Raw genomic sequence first — 23,176 nt, 5'->3', positions numbered from 1 at the left:
CTGAAGATGAATGAAGGTCTTACGGGTGTGGAACGACATGACAGTGAATAATTAATTACAGAATTTTCATTTTTGGGTAAACTAACATTTTAAGTACAGTTATGTGGCCTTTTTTAATTTTATATTATCTTCATGTACAGTTTTTAAAAATATACTGAAGTACAATAAAAGTAAGCTGTTCCAAATAGGTCACTGGGTCAGCGAAAACCTGTTTCTTTTAGGATGCAAAATCAAATCAGACAGTGAAACGGCTCACTAGTGTTTGGAAAAAGAGCCATAAAATCAGTAGACAAGAGACCTGAATCCCCCCACACATGACCAAGCAGACAGCGAGGTATGAACACACGAACACAAAGCCATGTTGCATCATACAAAAAATGTCTTTTAACACAAAATGTAACATAGGAGGTTGAGAAGATTCGCACAACCAATCGAAGATTAACATGCACTGGATTCACACAAACAAATGTTGGCGAAATGAAAGGACTAGCATGCTCTGTGTGAGAGAGCAAGAGAAACAGGCATGGGTTCATTCGGGGGAGGGAGGCTGCAAGCGTGTGATGCAGGCCAGCCGCAAGAAGAAGGAATGCATCTGCTGAAGAATGAGAGAAAGCGAGGGAAAAGAGGGAAAGGCAGAGGAGGAGACAGGGTGGAAAGAGGGAGGGAATAGAGAAGTGTGTGTTTGTAGAGATGTGTATGTGTGTGTGGCATGGCTGTTGAATGAGTGGGCCTTGTGTAGCAGTATTCCTGCCGCTTCTCTGCCCTAGAGCCACATGTGTGTGTTTGTGTGTGCATTTGCACGTGTTTGCGGGAGACAGACCACCAGCCACCACTAACTGACGGAGAAACTCCAGCACACCATTGGTGTTTCTCAAACTCAGCACAAGACACCTTTGTTTGCAGTTTTCGCCTGTGCAATGAGAGGAATGACACTGTGGAGAGCTCACTGCTTGTGTCTGGTGGTCCTCCTGATCCCTCTGCAGGGAAATTCCCACCCACAGTGCCTGGACTACAAGCCTCCATTCCAGCCTCCGGAGCCCCTGCTCTTCTGCAAGGAGTATGCCAAGTTTGGATGCTGTGACTTAGACAGGGATAACCAAATTTCACAGCGCTTCTACCAGATCATGGACTACTTCGATCATACAGGATTCATGGCCTGCGGGAAGTACATCCGTAGTATTCTTTGCCAGGTGAGTCTCAGGTGGCTATTTTGACTTTAGAGACATGTAAGATAATTGAATTATATTTATTAAATACTAAATTATATTAATATTGAATAAATAACATAAAATGTTAATAATTAATTTAATTATTCATTCAGTTGTGATGTAAATTATTTCATTTTCTAATACGGACTGTGCCTCATTCATACAGAGGAAGTTACATCATTGTGTGAGTTACATCATTTTTGTTTTGGCTTTGCTTTTACACGGCTGGATGGCTTCTGCATTAGTAATGACTGAGCTATTTTTAGGGATGATGACCTCAGTTTAAAATGTGAGATATTATTATGGTAATTTCATGTGAATTGTACTCATCAGTCTTAATAATAAACCCACACATGATCAGTTAAAGTCAACCAAAACTAGAAACTACAAAATTAATATGTGTCTTTTTCTGAGATTTAGCACACAGGAACATATTATTATGTAAAGCCATATGCTTTCGTTTTGGGACTTATTTAGTTACCTACTTACATCAAGGCTGCTGGGATTAAATGATGATATTTGACCATGTGGCTTTGAGATTGCAGTGGGATTGAGTTTGGCAAAGGGAACACCTGATTTATTTGACTACTTAGTGGTGAAGCTGAGCTCAATGATTGCCTTTGTTGGAACATTCACTCCAGATACAGGGAGCTGCTTGTGTTCTCCAACCTGTAGAGAGGCAAAATATATGCTTCCTCTCTAACTAGGCATGGGATATATCATATTCCTGTGCAAAGGTCAGGGCAACAATGATATTAAATAAAGAGTAGAGGATGGGCTACTAAATATTCAGAATACATCAGATGCCGATATTAATTTCAACAGCACTGGGACTTCTTACTGTTTGTATCAGCTTGTTTGTGTTTGTGCTTCACAGACTTTCACCAGTATATGGCGACACATGACTGTCTTTTTGAGTTATTGAATCATTCATTCATTCAACTGATTCATTAAATATGATGATTTATTCAGGACCAAAACGGGTGACTGTCTTTAAAGGATTAGTTCAGAATTCAAATTTTCTGATCATTTACTCACCCACGTGTCATCCTGTTTATGTCTTTCTATCTTCAGTCAAAAAGAAAAGAAGGTTTTTGAGGAAAACATTCCAGGATTTTTCTCTATATAGTGGACTTCACTGGGGTTCAACGGGTTGAAGGTCCAAATGTCAGTTTCAGTGCAGCTTCAAAGAGCTCTACATGATCCCAGACGAGGAATAAGAGTCTAATCTAGAGAAATTATCAGTTATTTACAAAAATATTAAAAGTATAAACTTTCTAACCACAAATGCTTGTCTTGCACTGCTCTGTGATGCGCCACGCATTACGTAATCATGTTGGAAAGGTGACACGTGACGTAGGTGGAAGTACTGAGCAATTGTTTACAAAGCGAATGTGCAAAGATTAAGTCAAACGGCCTTTACAAAAAAGGTAAAACAATGATGTCTGACAATTTTGAAGTTGGAGGAGTTTTTTGCCTTACCGCCATACTTCTGCCTACGTCCCATGTGACCTTTCCAATGTGATTATGTAATATGTGGTGCATCGCAGAGCTAGTGCAAGATGAGTATTTGTGGTTAAAAATTAAATTGTATTTTTTTTTTAGAAAATGACATATGGTTTCTCTAGATAAGATTCTTATTCCTCGTCTGGGATCATGTAGAGCTCTTTGAAGCTGCACTGAAACTGACATTTGGACCTTCAACCCGTTATATGGAGTCCACTATATGGAGAAGTCCACTATATGGAGAAAAATCCTGGAATGTTTTCTTCAAAAACCTTAATTTCTTTTCGACTGAAGAAAGAAAGACATAAACATCTTGGATGACATGGGGGTGAGGAAATTATCAGGACATTTTAATTCTGAACTGAACTAAGAAAGAATGACAAACTCAACCGATTAATTCAAAAACGTTTTTTATGAATCAAAACGTTGGCCGCATTCAAAATCACATACTCTTGAGTAGGTACTTATTTTGAATAATATATTTATATATTTATATAATTATATATTTATAATATATTTACTATTGTAGGAAAGTATGCGATTTCAGATGCAGCAATTGTCTTTATGAGTGAGTCGTTGAATCATTCACTCAGTCGATTTGTGAGTCATTCAGGAACATAACACCACTACTGTTTGTTGCTTAGAAGAGTACTGGAAATATCTGGAATATATTGTCTAAAATGTAAGTTACCTACCTTTTTTTTTTTTTTTGCTTGAGTGATATAAGTGAGTATAAAACATCAATATCACACTCTCAATCATGTTGTTGGTCTTGGCTGCGATTCAGAGGTTGCAAAGCACTCTTGCTTGTGTTATTGCATAAATAAATAGCATAATTTTGCAAAATAATGAATATGCAATCAGTAATTTTATTCTCAGATATACCATCTTCTTTAGGCCACACTTTTTAACTCTCTCTTGAGGTTTATAATGTTATCACAGACCAAATCAAAACCAGATCCAGTACAAACGTTTGTTTCATAAGGCATTTTCTATTCTGTCTCAACAGAGAAAAGCTTTAAGGCAAAGCTGTAAACTCATAATTGCCTAATGAGTGACGGGCACAAATATATAAGTTAACGGCTTTGAGGCACAGTAGAGTGGGGTAAATGTGTTGATGAGTGAAACCCTGCTGAGACCATCTGTTGGAACAAAATCCATCAGTGGTTTGATAACAACAGAGATTTAGATCTCCTATAGTCTCATAATTACAGAACCATATAAACAAAATTATATGAAGGACAGAAAAAGAAGAACAAAATGACTGGACAAGAACTAACAATAGGATCAGAAGGTATGGAGGACAAAAATATACAGTACATCAGAAGAAAAGTGAGCATGGGAATTGGTGCTTTTCCCAGCATTGTTTAAAAAAGTAGACACTTGGCATTGAACTCAGAATTGTTTAGTAACCTCGCATGCAGTTTAAACATTCAATATCTTATATGACATCCATAAAGCAAAATCAGATGAAAAATCAGATGTCCCATGAACTACAGTTTTTATTAAGCCTGAAAACTTCAATGACATTTTGTAGCTTCAGAAGAGTTTACTTTTTATAGACACTTAGTCCAACTCATTTCAGACCTTTCTGCAAGTTTTATTTTTTTATGTTAACAGGATATTACATAACCATGTGTGTTGTTTAGCAAATGCTGGACTCATTTACACCACATAACCCCCTCAATAGGTTTATATTTAGTTTGAATTGCAATCAAGCATTATTAGAGAGACCTGAAACATTACTCATCCACATCTTGGCTACATTACAATGTCTGTAATGTGTTACGAGTGAGATACCCCATCTATCCAAACCACTTTCAGGTCCATTGTTTGTTTAATGTCATTGTAGTAATCTCAGATGATTTCCAGTCCCGAGCTGGCAGTATCATTGCCAAGGCTGGCTCAATCCTCTGATGGGTGTGGTGTTGTGGCTAAGGCATAATGAGGGCTTGGATAGTCCAAAATGTTCAAGAGTCACTGTATTTATAGTTCAAACAATCATCACCAGCTGCTGGATTGAATCCCGGGATCCCGGCTGCAGAGAAGACGTGCAGAGTGCCACGTTTGCCAGAGTATGAGGAGGAGAGAAATTAAAAGGCTTACACAGCAAATACGTTTTGGATGAATTCACTATTTGAGAAATTATAGGGTTAACTGAAGGTTTATTGATGATGGCAGCAAGACAGTGTTTATGGGCCAATGACACTATTTTTTTAATTTAATCTATAAATTTATTTGAAAAAAAAAAATCAAACATTGAGATATTATGTACACTCACATGAATTTAAGGTGTATGGAAAGTAATATTTTTGAAAATAAAATATTATAGAGTTACAGTTATGCCCTTGATTTAGAACAATTTTTAATACATTATAGTTTTAGTTATCTTCATCTTAAGGTGCAATCATATTTAGTTTTTTTCGCAGATAAAATCCAGTCATTTCAATAGAAATCCAAGCAAGTTTGCAACAGGTTCAATTATGTCACATGCATATTTGCTGTATTGGCGAACTAAAAACTGCCTGGTTTGAAAGTGACTTCTGTGTGAGTTGTGCTTTGAGAAAATAGACAGTGGACCTCTTTTGCCAGCAAAATTTTGCTAATGTGATTGCAACAGGCCTTTGAAGCTTTGAGAAACTGTTAATTGAGATAATAATTGAGTAACTGTGCATGCTTTGATTTGCTTGGTTCAGGAATGCTCCCCTTATGCCGCGCATCTGTACGACGCAGAAGATGCCAACACCCCAATGCGGGAGCTTCCCGGCCTCTGTGGAAACTACTGTGGTGATTACTGGCTCCATTGCCGTTACACTCTCAGCCTTTTGATCAATAGCAATGAAACGTATGCTATTGAAGAAGACCGAAGCAAGTTCTGCAAATACCTTGAGCTGAAAGATCCCGAGTACTGTTACCCAAACGTCCTCTCTAACGACGATCTCAATGCCAATCTGGGAGATGTGAAGGCGGATCCGCAAGGCTGCATACAGTTATGCCTGGAAGAAGTCGCAAACGGTCTTCGCAATCCTGTCGCAATGATACATGCGAATGACGGAACTCACCGCTTCTTTGTAGCCGAGCAGCTGGGTTACGTGTGGACTTACTTGCCGAATGGTTCTAGAATCGACAGGCCCTTTCTGAATCTGACCAAGGCGGTTCTAACTTCTCCTTGGGCAGGAGATGAGCGAGGGTTCCTCTGCATTGCCCTGCATCCTCGCTTCACAAAGGTGAAAAAGGCCTACGTCTACTACTCTGTGTCTGTAAAGAAGCAGGAAAAGATTCGCATCAGTGAGTTCATCGTATCCGATTCAGATATGAATATGCTGGATCACTCCTCAGAAAGGTGAGATTCATTAAAATACAGATAAGGAAAACATGTCAGTAAACATGCCAGGACAGTCTTGCTCTTACATATTCATGTTGTAATATCAAGCAGCATTTCAGGCCGAATGGTTCTAAGAATGGTAAGGAAGGGTTCCAGTTATATTTCCACTTGAGCTTGGTTCGGCACAGCACAATTAAAAACTGTTCTCAGCCTGGTATTGTCAGCATGGTTGGCTAACCATGCTAAACCATGCTGGTAGAATGCGTGTAGTGACGTTGCCACTCAGGATTGGTCACTTGTCTGTTGCCTGGCTACCAGATTCTCTGTAGCATACAATTTGCAAGTGTGGGTATCTGCAGGTCGGAGTAGGGACGTGCAGAAATGTAGTATCCGTGCTGAAAGGTAGAGGGCTTGCTGAAATGTAGTGGGGATGCCGAAATGTAGTGGGCATGCCGAAATGTAGTGGGCGTGCTGAAATGTAGTGGGCGTGCTGAAATGTAGTGGGCGTGCTGAAATGTAGTGGATGTGCTGAAATGTAGGGGGTGTGCCAAAATGCAGTGGCTGTGCTGAAAGGTAGAGGGCTTGCTGAAATGTAGTGGGCATGCCGAAATGTAGTGGGCGTGCTGAAATATAGTGGGCATGCTAAAATGTAGGGGATGTGCCGAAATACAGTGGCTGTGCTTAAAGGTATGGGATATGCTGAAAGGTACTGGGCACACTCAGAGGTAGAGGGCATGCTGAAATGTAGGAGGCATGACGAAATGTAGTAGGCGTGCCGAAATGTAGTGGGCGCGCTGAAAGGTAAAGGGTGTGCTGAAATGTAGTCAGCATGCTGAAAGGTAGTGGGCATGACAAAATGTAGTGGTTTTGTTGAAAGTTAATGGGCGTGCTGAAATGTAGTGGGTGTGCTGAAATGTACTGGACGTGCTGAAAGGCTGTGGCCCTGCTGTAAGTTAGTGGGCGTGCTGAAAGGTAGTGGGCGTGCTGAAATGTAGGGGGCGTGCTGAAATGTACTGGACGTGCTGAAAGGCAGTGGCCCTGCTGTAAGTTAGTGGGCGTGCTGAAAGGTAGTGGGCGTGCTGAAATGTAGGGGGCGTGCTGAAATGTACTGGATGCACTGAAAGGCAGTGGCTCTGCTGTAAGTTAGTGGGCGTGCTGAAAGGTAGTGGGCGTGCTGAAATGTAGGGGGCGTGCTGAAATGTACTGGATGCACTGAAAGGCAGTGGCTCTGCTGTAAGTTAGTGGGCGTGCTGAAAGGTAGGGGGCGTGCTGAAATGTACTGGACGTGCTGAAAGGCAGTGGCCCTGCTGTAAGTTAGTGGGCGTGCTGAAATGTACTGGACGTGCTAAAAGGCTGTGGCCCTGCTGTAAGTTAGTGGGCGTGCTGAAATGTACTGGATGCACTGAAAGGCAGTGGCCCTGCTGTAAGTTAGTGGGCGTGCTGAAATGTACTGGACGTGCTGAAATGTAGGGGGCGTGCTGAAATGTACTGGATGCACTGAAAGGCTGTGGCCCTGCTGTAAGTTAGTGGGCGTGCTGAAAGGTAGTGGGCGTGCTGAAATGTACTGGACGTGCTGAAAGGCTGTGGCCCTGCTGTAAGTTAGTGGGCGTGCTGAAAGGTAGTGGGCGTGCTGAAATGTACTGGATGCACTGAAAGGCAGTGGCCCTGCTGTAAGTTAGTGGGCGTGCTGAAATGTACTGGACGTGCTGAAATGTAGGGGGCGTGCTGAAATGTACTGGATGCACTGAAAGGCTGTGGCCCTGCTGTAAGTTAGTGGGCGTGCTGAAAGGTAGTGGGCGTGCTGAAATGTACTGGACGTGCTGAAAGGCTGTGGCCCTGCTGTAAGTTAGTGGGCGTGCTGAAAGGTAGTGGGCGTGCTGAAATGTACTGGATGCACTGAAAGGCTGTGGCCCTGCTGTAAGTTAGTGGGCGTGCTGAAATGTACTGGACGTGCTGAAAGGCTGTGGCCCTGCTGTAAGTTAGTGGGCGTGCTGAAAGGTAGTGGGCGTGCTGAAAGGCTGTGGCCCTGCTGTAAGTTAGTGGGCGTGCTGAAATGTACTGGACGTGCTGAAAGGCTGTGGCCCTGCTGTAAGTTAGGGGGCGTGCTGAAATGTACTGGACGTGCTGAAAGGCTGTGGCCCTGCTGTAAGTTAGTGGGCGTGCTGAAAGGTAGTGGGCGTGCTGAAATGTACTGGATGCACTGAAAGGCTGTGACCCTGCTGTAAGTTAGGGGGCGTGCTGAAATGTACTGGACGTGCTGAAAGGCTGTGGCCCTGCTGTAAGTTAGTGGGCGTGCTGAAAGGTAGTGGGCCTGCTGAAATGTAGGCGGCGTGCTGAAATGTACTAGACGTGCTGAAAGGCTGTGGCCATACTGTAAGTTAGTGGGCGTGCTGAAAGGTAGTGGGCATGCTGAAATGTACTGGACGTGCTGAAAGGCAGTGGCCCTGCTGTAAGTTAGTGGGCGTGCTGAAAGGTAGTGGGCGTGCTGAAATGTAGGGGGCGTGCTGAAATGTACTGGATGCACTGAAAGGCAGTGGCCCTGCTGTAAGTTAGTGGGCGTGCTGAAATGTACTGGACGTGCTAAAAGGCTGTGGCCCTGCTGTAAGTTAGTGGGCGTGCTGAAAGGTAGTGGGCGTGCTGAAATGTAGGGGGCGTGCTGAAATGTACTGGATGCACTGAAAGGCAGTGGCCCTGCTGTAAGTTAGTGGGCGTGCTGAAAGGTAGTGGGCGTGCTGAAATGTAGGGGGCGTGCTGAAATGTACTGGACGTGCTGAAAGGCTGTGGCCCTGCTGTAAGTTAGTGGGCGTGCTGAAAGGTAGTGGGCGTGCTGAAATGTACTGGATGCACTGAAAGGCTGTGGCCCTGCTGTAAGTTAGTGGGCGTGCTGAAATGTACTGGATGCACTGAAAGGCAGTGGCCCTGCTGTAAGTTAGTGGGCGTGCTGAAAGGTAGTGGGCGTGCTGAAATGTAGGGGGCGTGCTGAAATGTACTGGACGTGCTGAAAGGCTGTGGCCCTGCTGTAAGTTAGTGGGCGTGCTGAAAGGTAGTGGGCGTGCTGAAATGTACTGGATGCACTGAAAGGCTGTGGCCCTGCTGTAAGTTAGTGGGCGTGCTGAAATGTAGGGGGCGTGCTGAAATGTACTGGATGCACTGAAAGGCTGTGGCCCTGCTGTAAGTTAGTGGGCGTGCTGAAAGGTACTGGATGCACTGAAAGGCTGTGGCCCTGCTGTAAGTTAGTGGGCGTGCTGAAATGTACTGGATGCACTGAAAGGCAGTGGCCCTGCTGTAAGTTAGTGGGCGTGCTGAAAGGTAGTGGGCGTGCTGAAATGTAGGGGGCGTGCTGAAATGTACTGGACGTGCTGAAAGGCTGTGGCCCTGCTGTAAGTTAGTGGGCGTGCTGAAAGGTAGTGGGCGTGCTGAAATGTACTGGATGCACTGAAAGGCTGTGGCCCTGCTGTAAGTTAGTGGCCCTGCTGTAAGTTAGTGGGCGTGCTGAAAGGTAGTGGGCGTGCTGAAATGTACTGGATGCACTGAAAGGCTGTGGCCCTGCTGTAAGTTAGTGGGCGTGCTGAAAGGTAGTGGGCGTGCTGAAATGTACTGGATGCACTGAAAGGCTGTGGCCCTGCTGTAAGTTAGTGGGCGTGCTGAAATGTACTGGATGCACTGAAAGGCTGTGGCCCTGCTGTAAGTTAGTGGGCGTGCTGAAATGTACTGGACGTGCTAAAAGGCTGTGGCCCTGCTGTAAGTTAGTGGGCGTGCTGAAATGTACTGGATGCACTGAAAGGCAGTGGCCCTGCTGTAAGTTAGTGGGCGTGCTGAAATGTACTGGACGTGCTGAAATGTAGGGGGCGTGCTGAAATGTACTGGATGCACTGAAAGGCAGTGGCCCTGCTGTAAGTTAGTGGGCGTGCTGAAATGTACTGGACGTGCTGAAAGGTAGTGGGCGTGCTGAAATGTACTGGATGCACTGAAAGGCTGTGGCCCTGCTGTAAGTTAGTGGGCGTGCTGAAATGTACTGGACGTGCTGAAAGGTAGGGGGCGTGCTGAAATGGAGGTGGCGTGCTGAAATGTACTGGATGCACTGAAAGGCTGTGGCCCTGCTGTAAGTTAGTGGGCGTGCTGAAATGTACTGGACGTGCTGAAAGGTAGTGGGCGTGCTGAAATGTACTGGATGCACTGAAAGGCTGTGGCCCTGCTGTAAGTTAGTGGGCGTGCTGAAATGTACTGGACGTGCTGAAAGGTAGGGGGCGTGCTGAAATGTAGGGGGCGTGCTGAAATGTACTGGATGCACTGAAAGGCTGTGGCCCTGCTGTAAGTTAGTGGGCGTGCTGAAATGTACTGGACGTGCTGAAAGGCTGTGGCCCTGCTGTAAGTTAGTGGGCGTGCTGAAAGGCTGTGGCCCTGCTGTAAGTTAGGGGGCGTGCTGAAATGTACTGGACGTGCTGAAAGGCTGTGGCCCTGCTGTAAGTTAGTGGCCCTGCTGTAAGTTAGTGGGCGTGCTGAAAGGTAGTGGGCGTGCTGAAATGTAGGGGGCGTGCTGAAATGTACTGGACGTGCTGAAAGGCTGTGGCCCTGCTGTAAGTTAGTGGCCCTGCTGTAAGTTAGTGGGCGTGCTGAAATGTAGGGGGCGTGCTGAAATGTAGTGGGCGTGCTGAAATGTACTGGACGTGCTGAAATGTAGGGGGCGTGCTGAAATGTACTGGATGCACTGAAAGGCTGTGGCCCTGCTGTAAGTTAGTGGGCGTGCTGAAAGGTAGTGGGCGTGCTGAAATGTACTGGATGCACTGAAAGGCTGTGGCTCTGCTGTAAGTTAGTGGGCGTGCTGAAAGGTAGTGGGCGTGCTGAAATGTACTGGATGCACTGAAAGGCTGTGGCCCTGCTGTAAGTTAGTGGGCGTGCTGAAATGTACTGGACGTGCTGAAAGGTAGGGGGCGTGCTGAAATGTAGGGGGCGTGCTGAAATGTACTGGATGCACTGAAAGGCTGTGGCCCTGCTGTAAGTTAGTGGGCGTGCTGAAATGTACTGGACGTGCTGAAAGGTAGTGGGCGTGCTGAAATGTACTGGATGCACTGAAAGGCTGTGGCCCTGCTGTAAGTTAGTGGGCGTGCTGAAATGTACTGGACGTGCTGAAAGGTAGGGGGCGTGCTGAAATGTAGGGGGCGTGCTGAAATGTACTGGATGCACTGAAAGGCTGTGGCCCTGCTGTAAGTTAGTGGGCGTGCTGAAATGTACTGGACGTGCTGAAAGGCTGTGGCCCTGCTGTAAGTTAGTGGGCGTGCTGAAAGGCTGTGGCCCTGCTGTAAGTTAGGGGGCGTGCTGAAATGTACTGGACGTGCTGAAAGGCTGTGGCCCTGCTGTAAGTTAGTGGCCCTGCTGTAAGTTAGTGGGCGTGCTGAAATGTAGGGGGCGTGCTGAAATGTACTGGACGTGCTAAAAGGCTGTGGCCCTGCTGAAAGGTAGTGGGCGTGCTGAAATGTACTGGACGTGCTGAAATGTAGGGGGCGTGCTGAAATGTACTGGATGCACTGAAAGGCTGTGGCCCTGCTGTAAGTTAGTGGGCGTGCTGAAATGTACTGGACGTGCTGAAATGTAGGGGGCGTGCTGAAATGTACTGGATGCACTGAAAGGCAGTGGCCCTGCTGTAAGTTAGTGGGCGTGCTGAAATGTACTGGACGTGCTGAAATGTAGTGGGCGTGCTGAAATGTACTGGATGCACTGAAAGGCTGTGGCTCTGCTGTAAGTTAGTGGGCGTGCTGAAAGGTAGTGGGCGTGCTGAAATGTACTGGATGCACTGAAAGGCAGTGGCCCTGCTGTAAGTTAGTGGGCGTGCTGAAAGGTAGTGGGCGTGCTGAAATGTACTGGATGCACTGAAAGGCAGTGGCCCTGCTGTAAGTTAGTGGGCGTGCTGAAAGGTAGTGGGCGTGCTGAAATGTAGGGGGCGTGCTGAAATGTACTGGACGTGCTGAAAGGCTGTGGCCCTGCTGTAAGTTAGTGGGCGTGCTGAAATGTACTGGACGTGCTGAAATGTAGGGGGCGTGCTGAAATGTACTGGATGCACTGAAAGGCTGTGGCCCTGCTGTAAGTTAGTGGGCGTGCTGAAAGGTAGTGGGCGTGCTGAAATGTACTGGATGTGCTGAAAGGCTGTGGCCCTGCTGTAAGTTAGTGGGCGTGCTGAAAGGTAGTGGGCGTGCTGAAATGTACTGGACGTGCTGAAAGGCTGTGGCCCTGCTGTAAGTTAGTGGGCGTGCTGAAAGGTAGTGGGCGTGCTGAAATGTACTGGATGTGCTGAAAGGCTGTGGCCCTGCTGTAAGTTAGTGGGCGTGCTGAAATGTAGGGGGCGTGCTGAAATGTACTGGACGTGCTAAAAGGCTGTGGCCCTGCTGAAAGGTAGTGGGCGTGCTGAAATGTACTGGACGTGCTGAAATGTAGGGGGCGTGCTGAAATGTACTGGATGCACTGAAAGGCTGTGGCCCTGCTGTAAGTTAGTGGGCGTGCTGAAATGTACTGGACGTGCTGAAATGTAGGGGGCGTGCTGAAATGTACTGGATGCACTGAAAGGCTGTGGCCCTGCTGTAAGTTAGTGGGCGTGCTGAAAGGTAGTGGGCGTGCTGAAATGTACTGGATGCACTGAAAGGCTGTGGCTCTGCTGTAAGTTAGTGGGCGTGCTGAAAGGTAGTGGGCGTGCTGAAATGTACTGGATGCACTGAAAGGCTGTGGCCCTGCTGTAAGTTAGTGGGCGTGCTGAAATGTACTGGACGTGCTGAAAGGTAGGGGGCGTGCTGAAATGTAGGGGGCGTGCTGAAATGTACTGGATGCACTGAAAGGCTGTGGCCCTGCTGTAAGTTAGTGGGCGTGCTGAAATGTACTGGACGTGCTGAAAGGTAGTGGGCGTGCTGAAATGTACTGGATGCACTGAAAGGCTGTGGCCCTGCTGTAAGTTAGTGGGCGTGCTGAAATGTACTGGACGTGCTGAAAGGTAGGGGGCGTGCTGAAATGTAGGGGGCGTGCTGAAATGTACTGGATGCACTGAAAGGCTGTGGCCCTGCTGTAAGTTAGTGGGCGTGCTGAAATGTACTGGACGTGCTGAAAGGCTGTGGCCCTGCTGTAAGTTAGGGGGCGTGCTGAAATGTACTGGACGTGCTGAAAGGCTGTGGCCCTGCTGTAAGTTAGTGGCCCTGCTGTAAGTTAGTGGGCGTGCTGAAATGTAGGGGGCGTGCTGAAATGTACTGGACGTGCTAAAAGGCTGTGGCCCTGCTGAAAGGTAGTGGGCGTGCTGAAATGTACTGGACGTGCTGAAATGTACTGGATGCACTGAAAGGCTGTGGCCCTGCTGTAAGTTAGTGGGCGTGCTGAAATGTACTGGACGTGCTGAAATGTAGGGGGCGTGCTGAAATGTACTGGATGCACTGAAAGGCTGTGGCCCTGCTGTAAGTTAGTGGGCGTGCTGAAAGGTAGTGGGCGTGCTGAAATGTACTGGATGCACTGAAAGGCAGTGGCCCTGCTGTAAGTTAGTGGGCGTGCTGAAAGGTAGTGGGCGTGCTGAAATGTACTGGATGCACTGAAAGGCAGTGGCCCTGCTGTAAGTTAGTGGGCGTGCTGAAAGGTAGTGGGCGTGCTGAAATGTAGGGGGCGTGCTGAAATGTACTGGACGTGCTGAAAGGCTGTGGCCCTGCTGTAAGTTAGTGGGCGTGCTGAAAGGTAGTGGGCGTGCTGAAATGTAGGGGGCGTGCTGAAATGTACTGGACGTGCTGAAAGGCTGTGGCCCTGCTGTAAGTTAGTGGGCGTGCTGAAATGTACTGGACGTGCTGAAATGTAGGGGGCGTGCTGAAATGTACTGGATGCACTGAAAGGCTGTGGCCCTGCTGTAAGTTAGTGGGCGTGCTGAAAGGTAGTGGGCGTGCTGAAATGTACTGGATGTGCTGAAAGGCTGTGGCCCTGCTGTAAGTTAGTGGGCGTGCTGAAAGGTAGTGGGCGTGCTGAAATGTACTGGACGTGCTGAAAGGCTGTGGCCCTGCTGTAAGTTAGTGGGCGTGCTGAAAGGTAGTGGGCGTGTTGAAATGTACTGGACGTGCTGAAAGGCTGTGGCCCTGCTGTAAGTTAGTGGCCCTGCTGAAAGGTAGTGGGCGTGCTGAAATGCAGGGGGCGTGCTGAAATGTACTGGATGTGCTGAAAGGCTGTGGCCCTGCTGTAAGTTAGTGGGCGTGCTGAAAGGTAGTGGGCGTGCTGAAATGTACTGGACGTGCTGAAAGGCTGTGGCCCTGCTGTAAGTTAGTGGGCGTGCTGAAAGGTAGGGGGCGTGCTGAAAGTTAGTGGGCATGCTGATAGCTTGTAATGTAAATCAATGAGATCTTTATAAGAGTATAACAGACACTTACATAAAATGCATATAAATATCAGTCGTCACTCTATATCTGCCAATAATGTCTTAGTAAGATGATATTTAAATGCTTAGTTTTATGATCAAAGCTCTTTAGTTTTAAAACATATAATGTAATGCAATCCAATGATGATTGAGAGATGAACAAATAAACATTTCTCAAATTCTATTTTTACATTTACAGGAAAAAGACACATGACCCAGGACCTAAAGGTGGTTGTTTTTACTAAAAGGCCTTTTATTGGCTACTAAAGTCTAAACTATCAGATGACAGAAGGCATATAGTAGATTGTGTGCAACATGTTTTTCAACAAAGTTGTGGTGTTGGTAATTTAGAGATTCATGTATCAATAGGATTTATGGGGTTAAAAGTTTGGCAGAAATGTTTGATTAATTAGCAGCTCAAAAAGACTTTCTATTAAGAACTTTCTTTTAGATGTGTGATTTTCACCCATTTTTGTTAGTCACTGAGAAATAGTTGTTGATGCTTACTTTGGTTCACAGGACACTTCTAGAAGTTGATGAGCCTGCATCAAACCACAATGGAGGTCAACTGATGTTTGGGTTGGATGGATATCTGTACATATTCATAGGAGATGGTGGCAAAGCGGGAGACCCTTTTGGAAAGTTTGGGAATTCTCAAAACAAGTAAGTAATCTTCACACTCTTTATCTATATTTGAAAAACTTTACTTGACTCTTTTCCATACTGAGTCAAAAATATACCACTGAATATAGTGTGCAATCTGTATGGATCACTTTCATGGTGTTTTTGTCTTTTTTGGAGCCTAATTTAAGTAGTTTAACTCTAGAGTTTGGCATGCATTTGCCCCAGTTGAGTAATGCACATTTAGCCAGACAGACACCCAGCCTCAAAATATTAGCCTTGGCCTGCCACACTCCTGTCCCCATGTGACATAAGCAGACCTGGCAGTGCCTGCTGAATATACAGAGTGGCACGATGAAACTCACAGTTTCACAAATGCACAGCAAGCCTTTCATCCTTATAGAGAAACTTGTTGTAGCCACAGAAGTCTTGGAGTGCTGGTGTCGATGACTAACAGAGAAAGTATATACTGGGTTGTACTAAATTGAAACTATATGTTGAATGTGGAGGAACTGTCTCATTGCCGTGGTCTTCTGTACCACACACATAATTATTAAGCTTCATATCAACCTTCAGTGGTGACAAGATCTTGATTCTTGCCTCTAAGCTGCAAGCTTGTAGAAGCATGTTTCATTTATTTGTAATGAAACTTTATCAAAAATCACAGTAACTTGATTACAAATGAAATGGGCTCTGATTTCTGGTTACTTCTGAATGCTTGTCAGTACTTGGCTACTTTTTAATGGCCATAAATAAAGCAAGATGCATTTTGCAACACAGAATGGTGTTATTATCTGCGATATTCTTCAATAAAAGCCTCTTTGCAAAGCCTGCATTGCATATTTACAACGCATATGATCAATATACTAATCATATGCATTAATACTAACATCTTACATACGTTTTACATCCATTTATTTATTTATGGATTTATTTATTTATGTCTGTTGCAGTATTATTTTTGTATAACTGATATACTATTATAGTTTTTATTAATATTTTGAATTAGTTTTTGTATTTATATTTATTTTATATTAATTTGTCTGTTTTCATTTTTATTTTAGTTAAGTTTAGTAAATTTGTGTTTTTGTCATTTTTATTTTTAGTATAGTTTTTATTCATTTTTATTTCAGTTTTAGTTATTTTAGCACATCAAGTTGAGAAATGTTTCCTTGATTTTCCTTATGTGTGTGTGTGTGTGTGTGTGTGTGTGTATATATATATATATATATATATATATATATATATATATATATATATATATATATATATATATATATATGTATATATAATGCTGCTGATCTGAAGTTGACTGACATTAATGTAATAATCAATGAATCTAATTCACAGTGAATTCAGTGTTTTGTTTTTGTTTATCTTTTAAGCTTGTAAATTAGACAAAAATTACAGAAAAAATAACAAAGCAGAAAAAAAGATAGCCTACATTGAATGAAGTATCTACGCCAGGAGTAGCTTTAATTCTTTTCACAGGAGAGAAAATGAGTAAATAGGCCTCTTCATGGACAGTTCAAGTCCACGCCAGTATCAATATTGACATAGGGCATTGTGGGATATGGGAGGCCTAGCATGAGGTTTAAAAGGATGCGGTTGAGAGAGAGTAAAGGAGCAGATGGTGCAAATGTTTATAGGACAGGTTTAAAGTAAACTACTGTATAATCTTACGAGTGCAGTCTTAGGGATATTTTTTTTTTTTACTTTAAAACCTTCTGTAAAACACAAATGCTTTTCTCAAGTAAAAACAATCCCTGTTATGTTACAGGTCCACTCTTCTAGGCAAAGTCCTGCGAATCGACGTAGACAACAATGATTATGGCGCCCCCTACAGTATCCCATCAGACAATCCTTTTGTGGGAGAGAAGGACTCAAGGCCAGAAATCTACGCCTACGGTGTGAGGAACATGTGGAGATGTTCAATCGACAGGGGTGATCCAGTCAGCGGCCGGGGCCGCGGCAGAATGTTCTGCGGGGATGTTGGGCAGAATAAATATGAGGAAGTGGATCTTATTGAAAAAGGAGGGAACTATGGATGGAGGGCAAAAGAGGGCTTCTCCTGTTATGACAACAAACTATGCTCCAACTCATCTCTCAGTAAGCAAGCCTTTCAATTTTCAATTTTATTTTTTAATCAGTATTGGCCAAAAGTGATGTCCGGAGAGAAAAAAAAAAATGTCCATAGAGGATAATTTTGCTTTTAATTACTCTACAAATTCAATTAAACCATCAAAACATGAGGAAAATATATATTTTTTAATAAATAAATAAACAAATAATACAAAACATTAAACTTGGTTAAGGTATTTATCTGACAAAATTATTTGGCAAAAAAAAAGGCAAACTACAGCTACAGGCTTTATTTTACTATACAAAAAAAAAAAAAGCATAGAAACAATTTTAATGCAGTTAGCATAATCAAAAGCTCAAGGACACCTGCTCGTCCTGCTACAACAAACCTTATTGGTTCTTGCAGAAGCTTGCGTAACACGAGAATGAGCCTCATTGGTTCTCGCACGTCAAGCGAACATACTTGAGCTTCCGTTTACCATATAATTGATGTGTGCATTGATAAATGTTTATATGCGAATAAAAGCCTAAATTCAACATATTCATCATATAAAGCAATCATGTCTCTTCAGAAAATTTGAACTAAATGGCTCAATTCATATGGATTAGTTTTACGATCTCTTTATGAACTTTTTGAGGCATCAAAGTGTAAGCTACATAGGCTGTCAATAGAGGGACAGAAATCGCTCCGATATCATTTAAAAGATCCTCATTTGTGTTCCGAAGATGAACAAAAGTCTTACGGGTTTGAAACAACATGAGGGTGAGTAATTAATTTTTGGGTGTCTGTGTCCTGAATCTCAAAAGGAAATATGTGTAATGAATTTATTGGGTTGTTTCAAATATTATTAGACAAATTGCTTACTTTCTTTTATATTTCTTCATGTCAAACTACACGGTAACCAAGAATATTCTGATGGTTACAATAATTAAACTAATACATTTTGTGCACTTGACATTTAAATAATGAATTTGTTGTATTAGACAAGGCGATCTCAAGTGTGTAGGCTAGTATATAATCAGACTACATCACAGCCTGTCATTTTATTCTCATTAAAAAAAAAAAAAAAAATTGAAAATGACTTTCTTATGAAGTTATCCTTTTTTTCATTTATTTTAAAGAAGATTTTCATGAATCCAGCTTTAGTTTGAGCTTTGAAGAGTATATAAGAGTAAATATCTTTATTTTCCCTTTTTCCATAGACGATATCCTTCCGATATTTGCTTACCCGCATAAAATTGGCAAATCTGTAACTGGCGGCTACATCTACAGAGGCTGCCAGATGCCCAATCTCAATGGTCTGTACATCTTTGGGGATTTTATGAGTGGGTACGCGTGTTTTATTTCTAATTCATGAATTATAGTCCAATATAATAAAATATAAACCAGAATATCAACACAATACTAATGCATGGTACTTTCCCATAATGACTGATTTATTTCACTGTTCAAATGAATAAATCAGACTTCTGTGCACCCTAGGCGCCTGATGTCCCTAAAGGAAAACACTGAGACAGGAAAATGGAACTATAAGGAGATTTGTATGGGTGCTGACAAAACATGCCGTTTCCCTAAACTTATCAACAGCTACTACAAGTATATCATATCATTTGGTGAAGATGAGGCAGGTAACTTGAGAGCAGCTCTGTGCGCATTCTTCTTCAACATACAGTCAATAAAGGTTCTACTTGTCAGGCACATATAGGACACTTTAAGATGATTTTATGGATTTATTTTTAATTAATTAATTTTGTTTTAATTAGTTTTTCATTTTAATTCAATTTTATGAATTAGACAGCTCGTAAACATACTTAATCAGTAGAAAAAATTGTATTATGCAATCATTTAAGACATTTCTCCTTATATAGAAACCTTTTTGAAGAGCATCCAGTCACCACTGTCTGTGTTTCAGGTGAGCTCTACTTCCTTGCGACGGGAGCGGCGAGTGCCACAGCCAGAGCAGGAGTGGTGTATAAGATAGTGGATCCCTCCAGGTACATCATGATACTGACACTGACTTCAGACTCTGTTACCATCCACTTAATAAAACATCACAGTTATGGTTTTTATACCAAATTTACTAGAGGTATGATGGTAATGCAGCGTTTTAGTAAAAATAAAAAAAACTTTTAACTTGCATATTGGCTGTTTATTAGTACTTATAAAGCACATATTAATGCTTTATTCTGCATGACCATATTCTACATCCCTTAAAGGATTAGTTCACTTTCAAATAAAATTTTCCTGATAATTTACTCACCCCCATGTCATCCAAGATGTTCATGTCCTTCTTTCTTCAGTCAAAAAGAAATGAAGGTTTTTGATGAAAACATTCCAGGATTATTCTCCTTTAATGGACTTCAATGGACTCCAAATGGTTGAAGGTCAAAATTACAGTTTCAGTGCAGCTTCAAAGGACTTTAAATGATCCCAGATGAGGAATAAGTGTCTTATCTTACAGAAAAAATGTAACTGGCACCGCGTTCGTTCCGTAAGTAGAATAAGGAAGGCTTACGACATACGGCTAAAGATTTTTGAAGAATACGAAAGTGCGGTTTTGGCGGAAGCACTTGGAAGGCCATCATTTGTTTAAATAAAGCATATACATTTAATTTTTTTTTTTCGAAAATGACCGAACGTTTCGCTAGATAAGACCCTTATTCCTCATCTAGGATTGTTTAAAGCCCTTCGAAGCTGCACTGAAACTGACATTTTGACCTTCAACCGTTTGGAGTCCATTGAAGTCCACTATAAGGAGAAAAATCCTGGAATGTTTTGATCAAAAACCTTTAATTACTTTTTGACTAAAGAAAGAAAGACATGAACATCTTGCATGACATGGGGGTGAGTAAATAATCAGGAAAAATGTATTTGAAAGTGAACTAATCCATTAATCCTACCCCATACCTAAACTTAAACGCTACAACATCTACCTTACTAACTATTAATACGCAGTAAATTAAGAGTTTATTGAGGCAAAAGTCTTAGTTGATAGTGATTATGTGTTCAGATAAAACATATTAATTATACCAAAATGCCTCTTAGAGTATCCCAAAATATATTAATAAATTAAAAGTGATAGTGCTTTTTAAAGGAATAGCTTGTGCAAAATAAAAATCATGTCATTTATTCACTCTGATGAGCAATAGTTTATGTTGTTGTTCTGTTATTTGGGGTGTAAGATATGTACATTTGATTTCAACAGCTGTGAAATAAACTGTTTCACATTTTCTTCACTATTTAGGAGGGCCCCTCCAGGCAAATGCAGCTTTAAGCCCACTCCAGTCAATATCAAGGGCAAGCTGATTCATTTCAGTCCTAAAGAAGGTAAGAGAGCAAATAAACACTCCTTCACATTGAAGGCTTGAGATTTGAGTAGGGCTGGACGATTAAAAAAAATAAAGCCAAGATTGCGATATGGCTTAGTAAGATTTTCAAATCGCAAAGGCTGCGATTGAATTGAATGAAGGGGCTGTGGGCTTCAGAGTGAAGCACAACAATGTTTTACACATGAGCAGCTGTTTGTCTGCTGCTGCTCAGTTCACAGTAAATGCTACTCCACACAAACTCCATCTGCGTCTGCTCTGAGTTTGAGTCATTTTAATGTGCATTTGGAAACACAACATGCACCAACCATCTTCACATACTTAAAATCAGAAGCTTTTGTCAACAAAAGATAGTTTCAAGGGCTCCATGTTGTTTACCGTCAAAATAAAAGTTTGACTGTTTAATGTTTAAAGGGGACCTATTAAAATATTTAATATCGCTCCCCTCGTCCGCAGAATGTGTCTGTGAAGTTTCAGCTCAAAGATCATTTATTATAGCTTGTCAAATTTGCTCCTTTTTGAGTGTGAGCAAAAACATGCCATTGTTGTGTGTCCCTTTAAATGCAAATGAGCTGCTGCTACAGAAGAAGGCGGAGCTTTAACAGCTCAACAACAACAAAGCTGGAGAATCTCACGCAGCCAAAATGAAGATTGTCAGTAACAGTGTTCAGTAATGTCATTTATTACTCACCCTCATGCCGTTCCACACCTGTAAGACCTTTGTTCATCTTCGGAATGCATATTAAGATATTTTTGTTGAAATCCGATGGCTCAGTGAGGCCTGCATAGCCAGCAATGACATTTCCTCTTTCAAGATCCATCAATGTACTAAAAACATATTTAAATCAGTTCATGTGAGTACTAATATTATAAAGCAACGAGAATATTTTTGGTGCGCCAAAAAAACAAAATAACGCCTTATTTAGTGATGGCCGATTACAAAACACTGCTTCAGGAAGCTACGGAGCGTTATGAATCAGTGTGTCGAATCAGCGGATCGGAGCACCAAAGTCACGTGATTTCAGCAATTTGGCGGTTTGACACGCGATCTGAATCTTGATTTGACACAAAAGATTCATAACGCTCCGAAGCTTCCTGAAGCAGTGTTTTGAAATCGGCCAGGACTATATAAGTCCTTTTTTTTTTTTTTTTGGTGCACCAAAAATATTCTCGTGGCTTTATAGTATTATTATTGAACCACTGTACTCTCATGAACTGATTTAAATATGTTTCTAGTACATTAATGGATCTTGACAGAGGAAATGTCATTGCTGGCTATGCAGGCCTCACTGAGCCATCGGATTTCATCAAAAATATCTTAATTTGTGTTCTGAAGATAGAGGAGCGAAATCTAAATTTTAAAAAATATTATTATTATTATTATTTTTTTTTTTACATGCTTGCAGATAAAGGCTTACCAAAACAAAGTTACTGGGTTGTCCTTTTTCATGTTTTCTGGGTATAAAATACACTTATTTTATAACCATATTGATAATCACAAAACTCTGACCAAATCGTGCAGCCCCACAAACAAAAACAGCAAACAACAGCAATAACATTTTTTTTTTTTTTTTTTATCGGAAAAGGTGTATCGTTTTTTTTAATAATCTGTTTGATTTGTTCCACAGAGTTTGTGATTAACAAAAAACCCTCAACGACTGCCATTCCCAAACCAAAACCGACCAAACCCAGCACAACCCCACGACCACGAGCGCCGATGACGACTCGCAGAGTCGCTCCAGCGACCACAGTCCGCCCATCTACGCCACGACCACACGCTCTCCACACAACCCCGCGGCCCCGGCCTCCGTCTCTGACCACCGCCAGGCCCTCGTACTGGACCGCGGCACCCAAAACCACCGCAAAGACCCACACAAGCAGGCCTGGTAAACGAGGTCGAGGCAAACCCAGGAGAAAAGGGGACCGCAGGGGTCGGCCTCGCGCCGGGACACCGAGGCTGGTCAGCGCCGACGGACGGAAGGACCGCGGGCGAGTGGAGATCTTTGTGCGGGGCGAATGGGGCACGGTCTGCGATGACATGTTTAACATTCAGGCTGCGGCCGTCGTCTGCCGGCAGCTGGGATTTCCCGTGGCCTTGCGGGTGGCGAAGAGGGCGGAGCTCGGTGCGGGAGGCAGCGGCGTCAGGATCCTGCTGGACGACGTGGAGTGCGAAGGGACGGAACGGACTCTGTTACACTGCAAACACGCCAAGCTTGGCAAGAATAACTGTTCTCATGACGAGGATGTAGGCGTGGTTTGCGGCCATTATGAACATGCAGTGGAGTGAAAGACTGGTCAGATGTGGGTTGTGATGCAGACCAAAAACACAACTGTTTACAGAGAATACTGTCAACTGCAGTTGACAGAAAACATGTGTTTTCATTTAAAATGACCTACTATGATATTTTGACAAACTGGAAATGCCCCCATCACAACCAGAAGAGAATCAGTGTTTTGTTTTTGAATGTAGACAAACATTAAATATCATACTAGACTATATGGATGGTGAGATTTAACAAAAATATGATTAAATGAGTAAACATAAGTAATACTCATCAATCAATCAATCATTTTTTCACACTGAATCATGCACTATTTACACTGCGGTGTGAGTTGTTGATCATCTCACACAACAAAGATAAATATATTAAGGATTAGTTCACTTTCAAATGAAAATTACACCAAGCTTTACTCGCCCTCATGACTCTCTTCTTTCTTATGAACACAATCTGAGAAATATGAATA

The 23,176-nt window shown here is 43.0% G+C and overlaps 1 protein-coding gene across 1 annotated transcript; it reads left to right on the top strand.

Moving 5' to 3' along the window:
- The first annotated feature begins 491 nt into the window (after positions 1-491).
- si:ch211-136a13.1 (HHIP-like protein 1) lies at positions 492-22,718 on the top strand. Its single transcript, XM_067390739.1, has 10 exons — positions 492-588; positions 904-1,190; positions 5,411-6,057; positions 14,921-15,064; positions 16,803-17,131; positions 18,308-18,434; positions 18,588-18,733; positions 19,018-19,099; positions 20,350-20,432; positions 22,060-22,718. The coding sequence occupies exons 1-10, from the start codon at positions 492-494 to the stop codon at positions 22,716-22,718; spliced, it is 2,601 nt and encodes an 866-aa protein (XP_067246840.1).
- Positions 22,719-23,176: the final 458 nt, after the last annotated feature.

Source organism: Chanodichthys erythropterus, chromosome 7, assembly GCF_024489055.1.
Source record: "Chanodichthys erythropterus isolate Z2021 chromosome 7, ASM2448905v1, whole genome shotgun sequence".
Classification (NCBI taxonomy): domain Eukaryota; kingdom Metazoa; phylum Chordata; class Actinopteri; order Cypriniformes; family Xenocyprididae; genus Chanodichthys; species Chanodichthys erythropterus.
This window is presented reverse-complemented; position numbering and strand designations above follow the sequence as displayed.

What these genes read in the sequence shown, in the direction of transcription:
- si:ch211-136a13.1 (XM_067390739.1), top strand. Translation starts at nt 492, where the DNA reads ATGCTCTGTGTGAGAGAGCAAGAGAAACAGGCATGGGTTCATTCGGGG. An exon ending in CTGGATCACTCCTCAGAAAG is followed by an intron (nt 6,058 to 14,920) that starts GTGAGATTCATT and finishes TTTGGTTCACAG; the next exon opens with GACACTTCTAGAAGTTGATG. An exon ending in TTTGGGAATTCTCAAAACAA is followed by an intron (nt 15,065 to 16,802) that starts GTAAGTAATCTT and finishes GTTATGTTACAG; the next exon opens with GTCCACTCTTCTAGGCAAAG.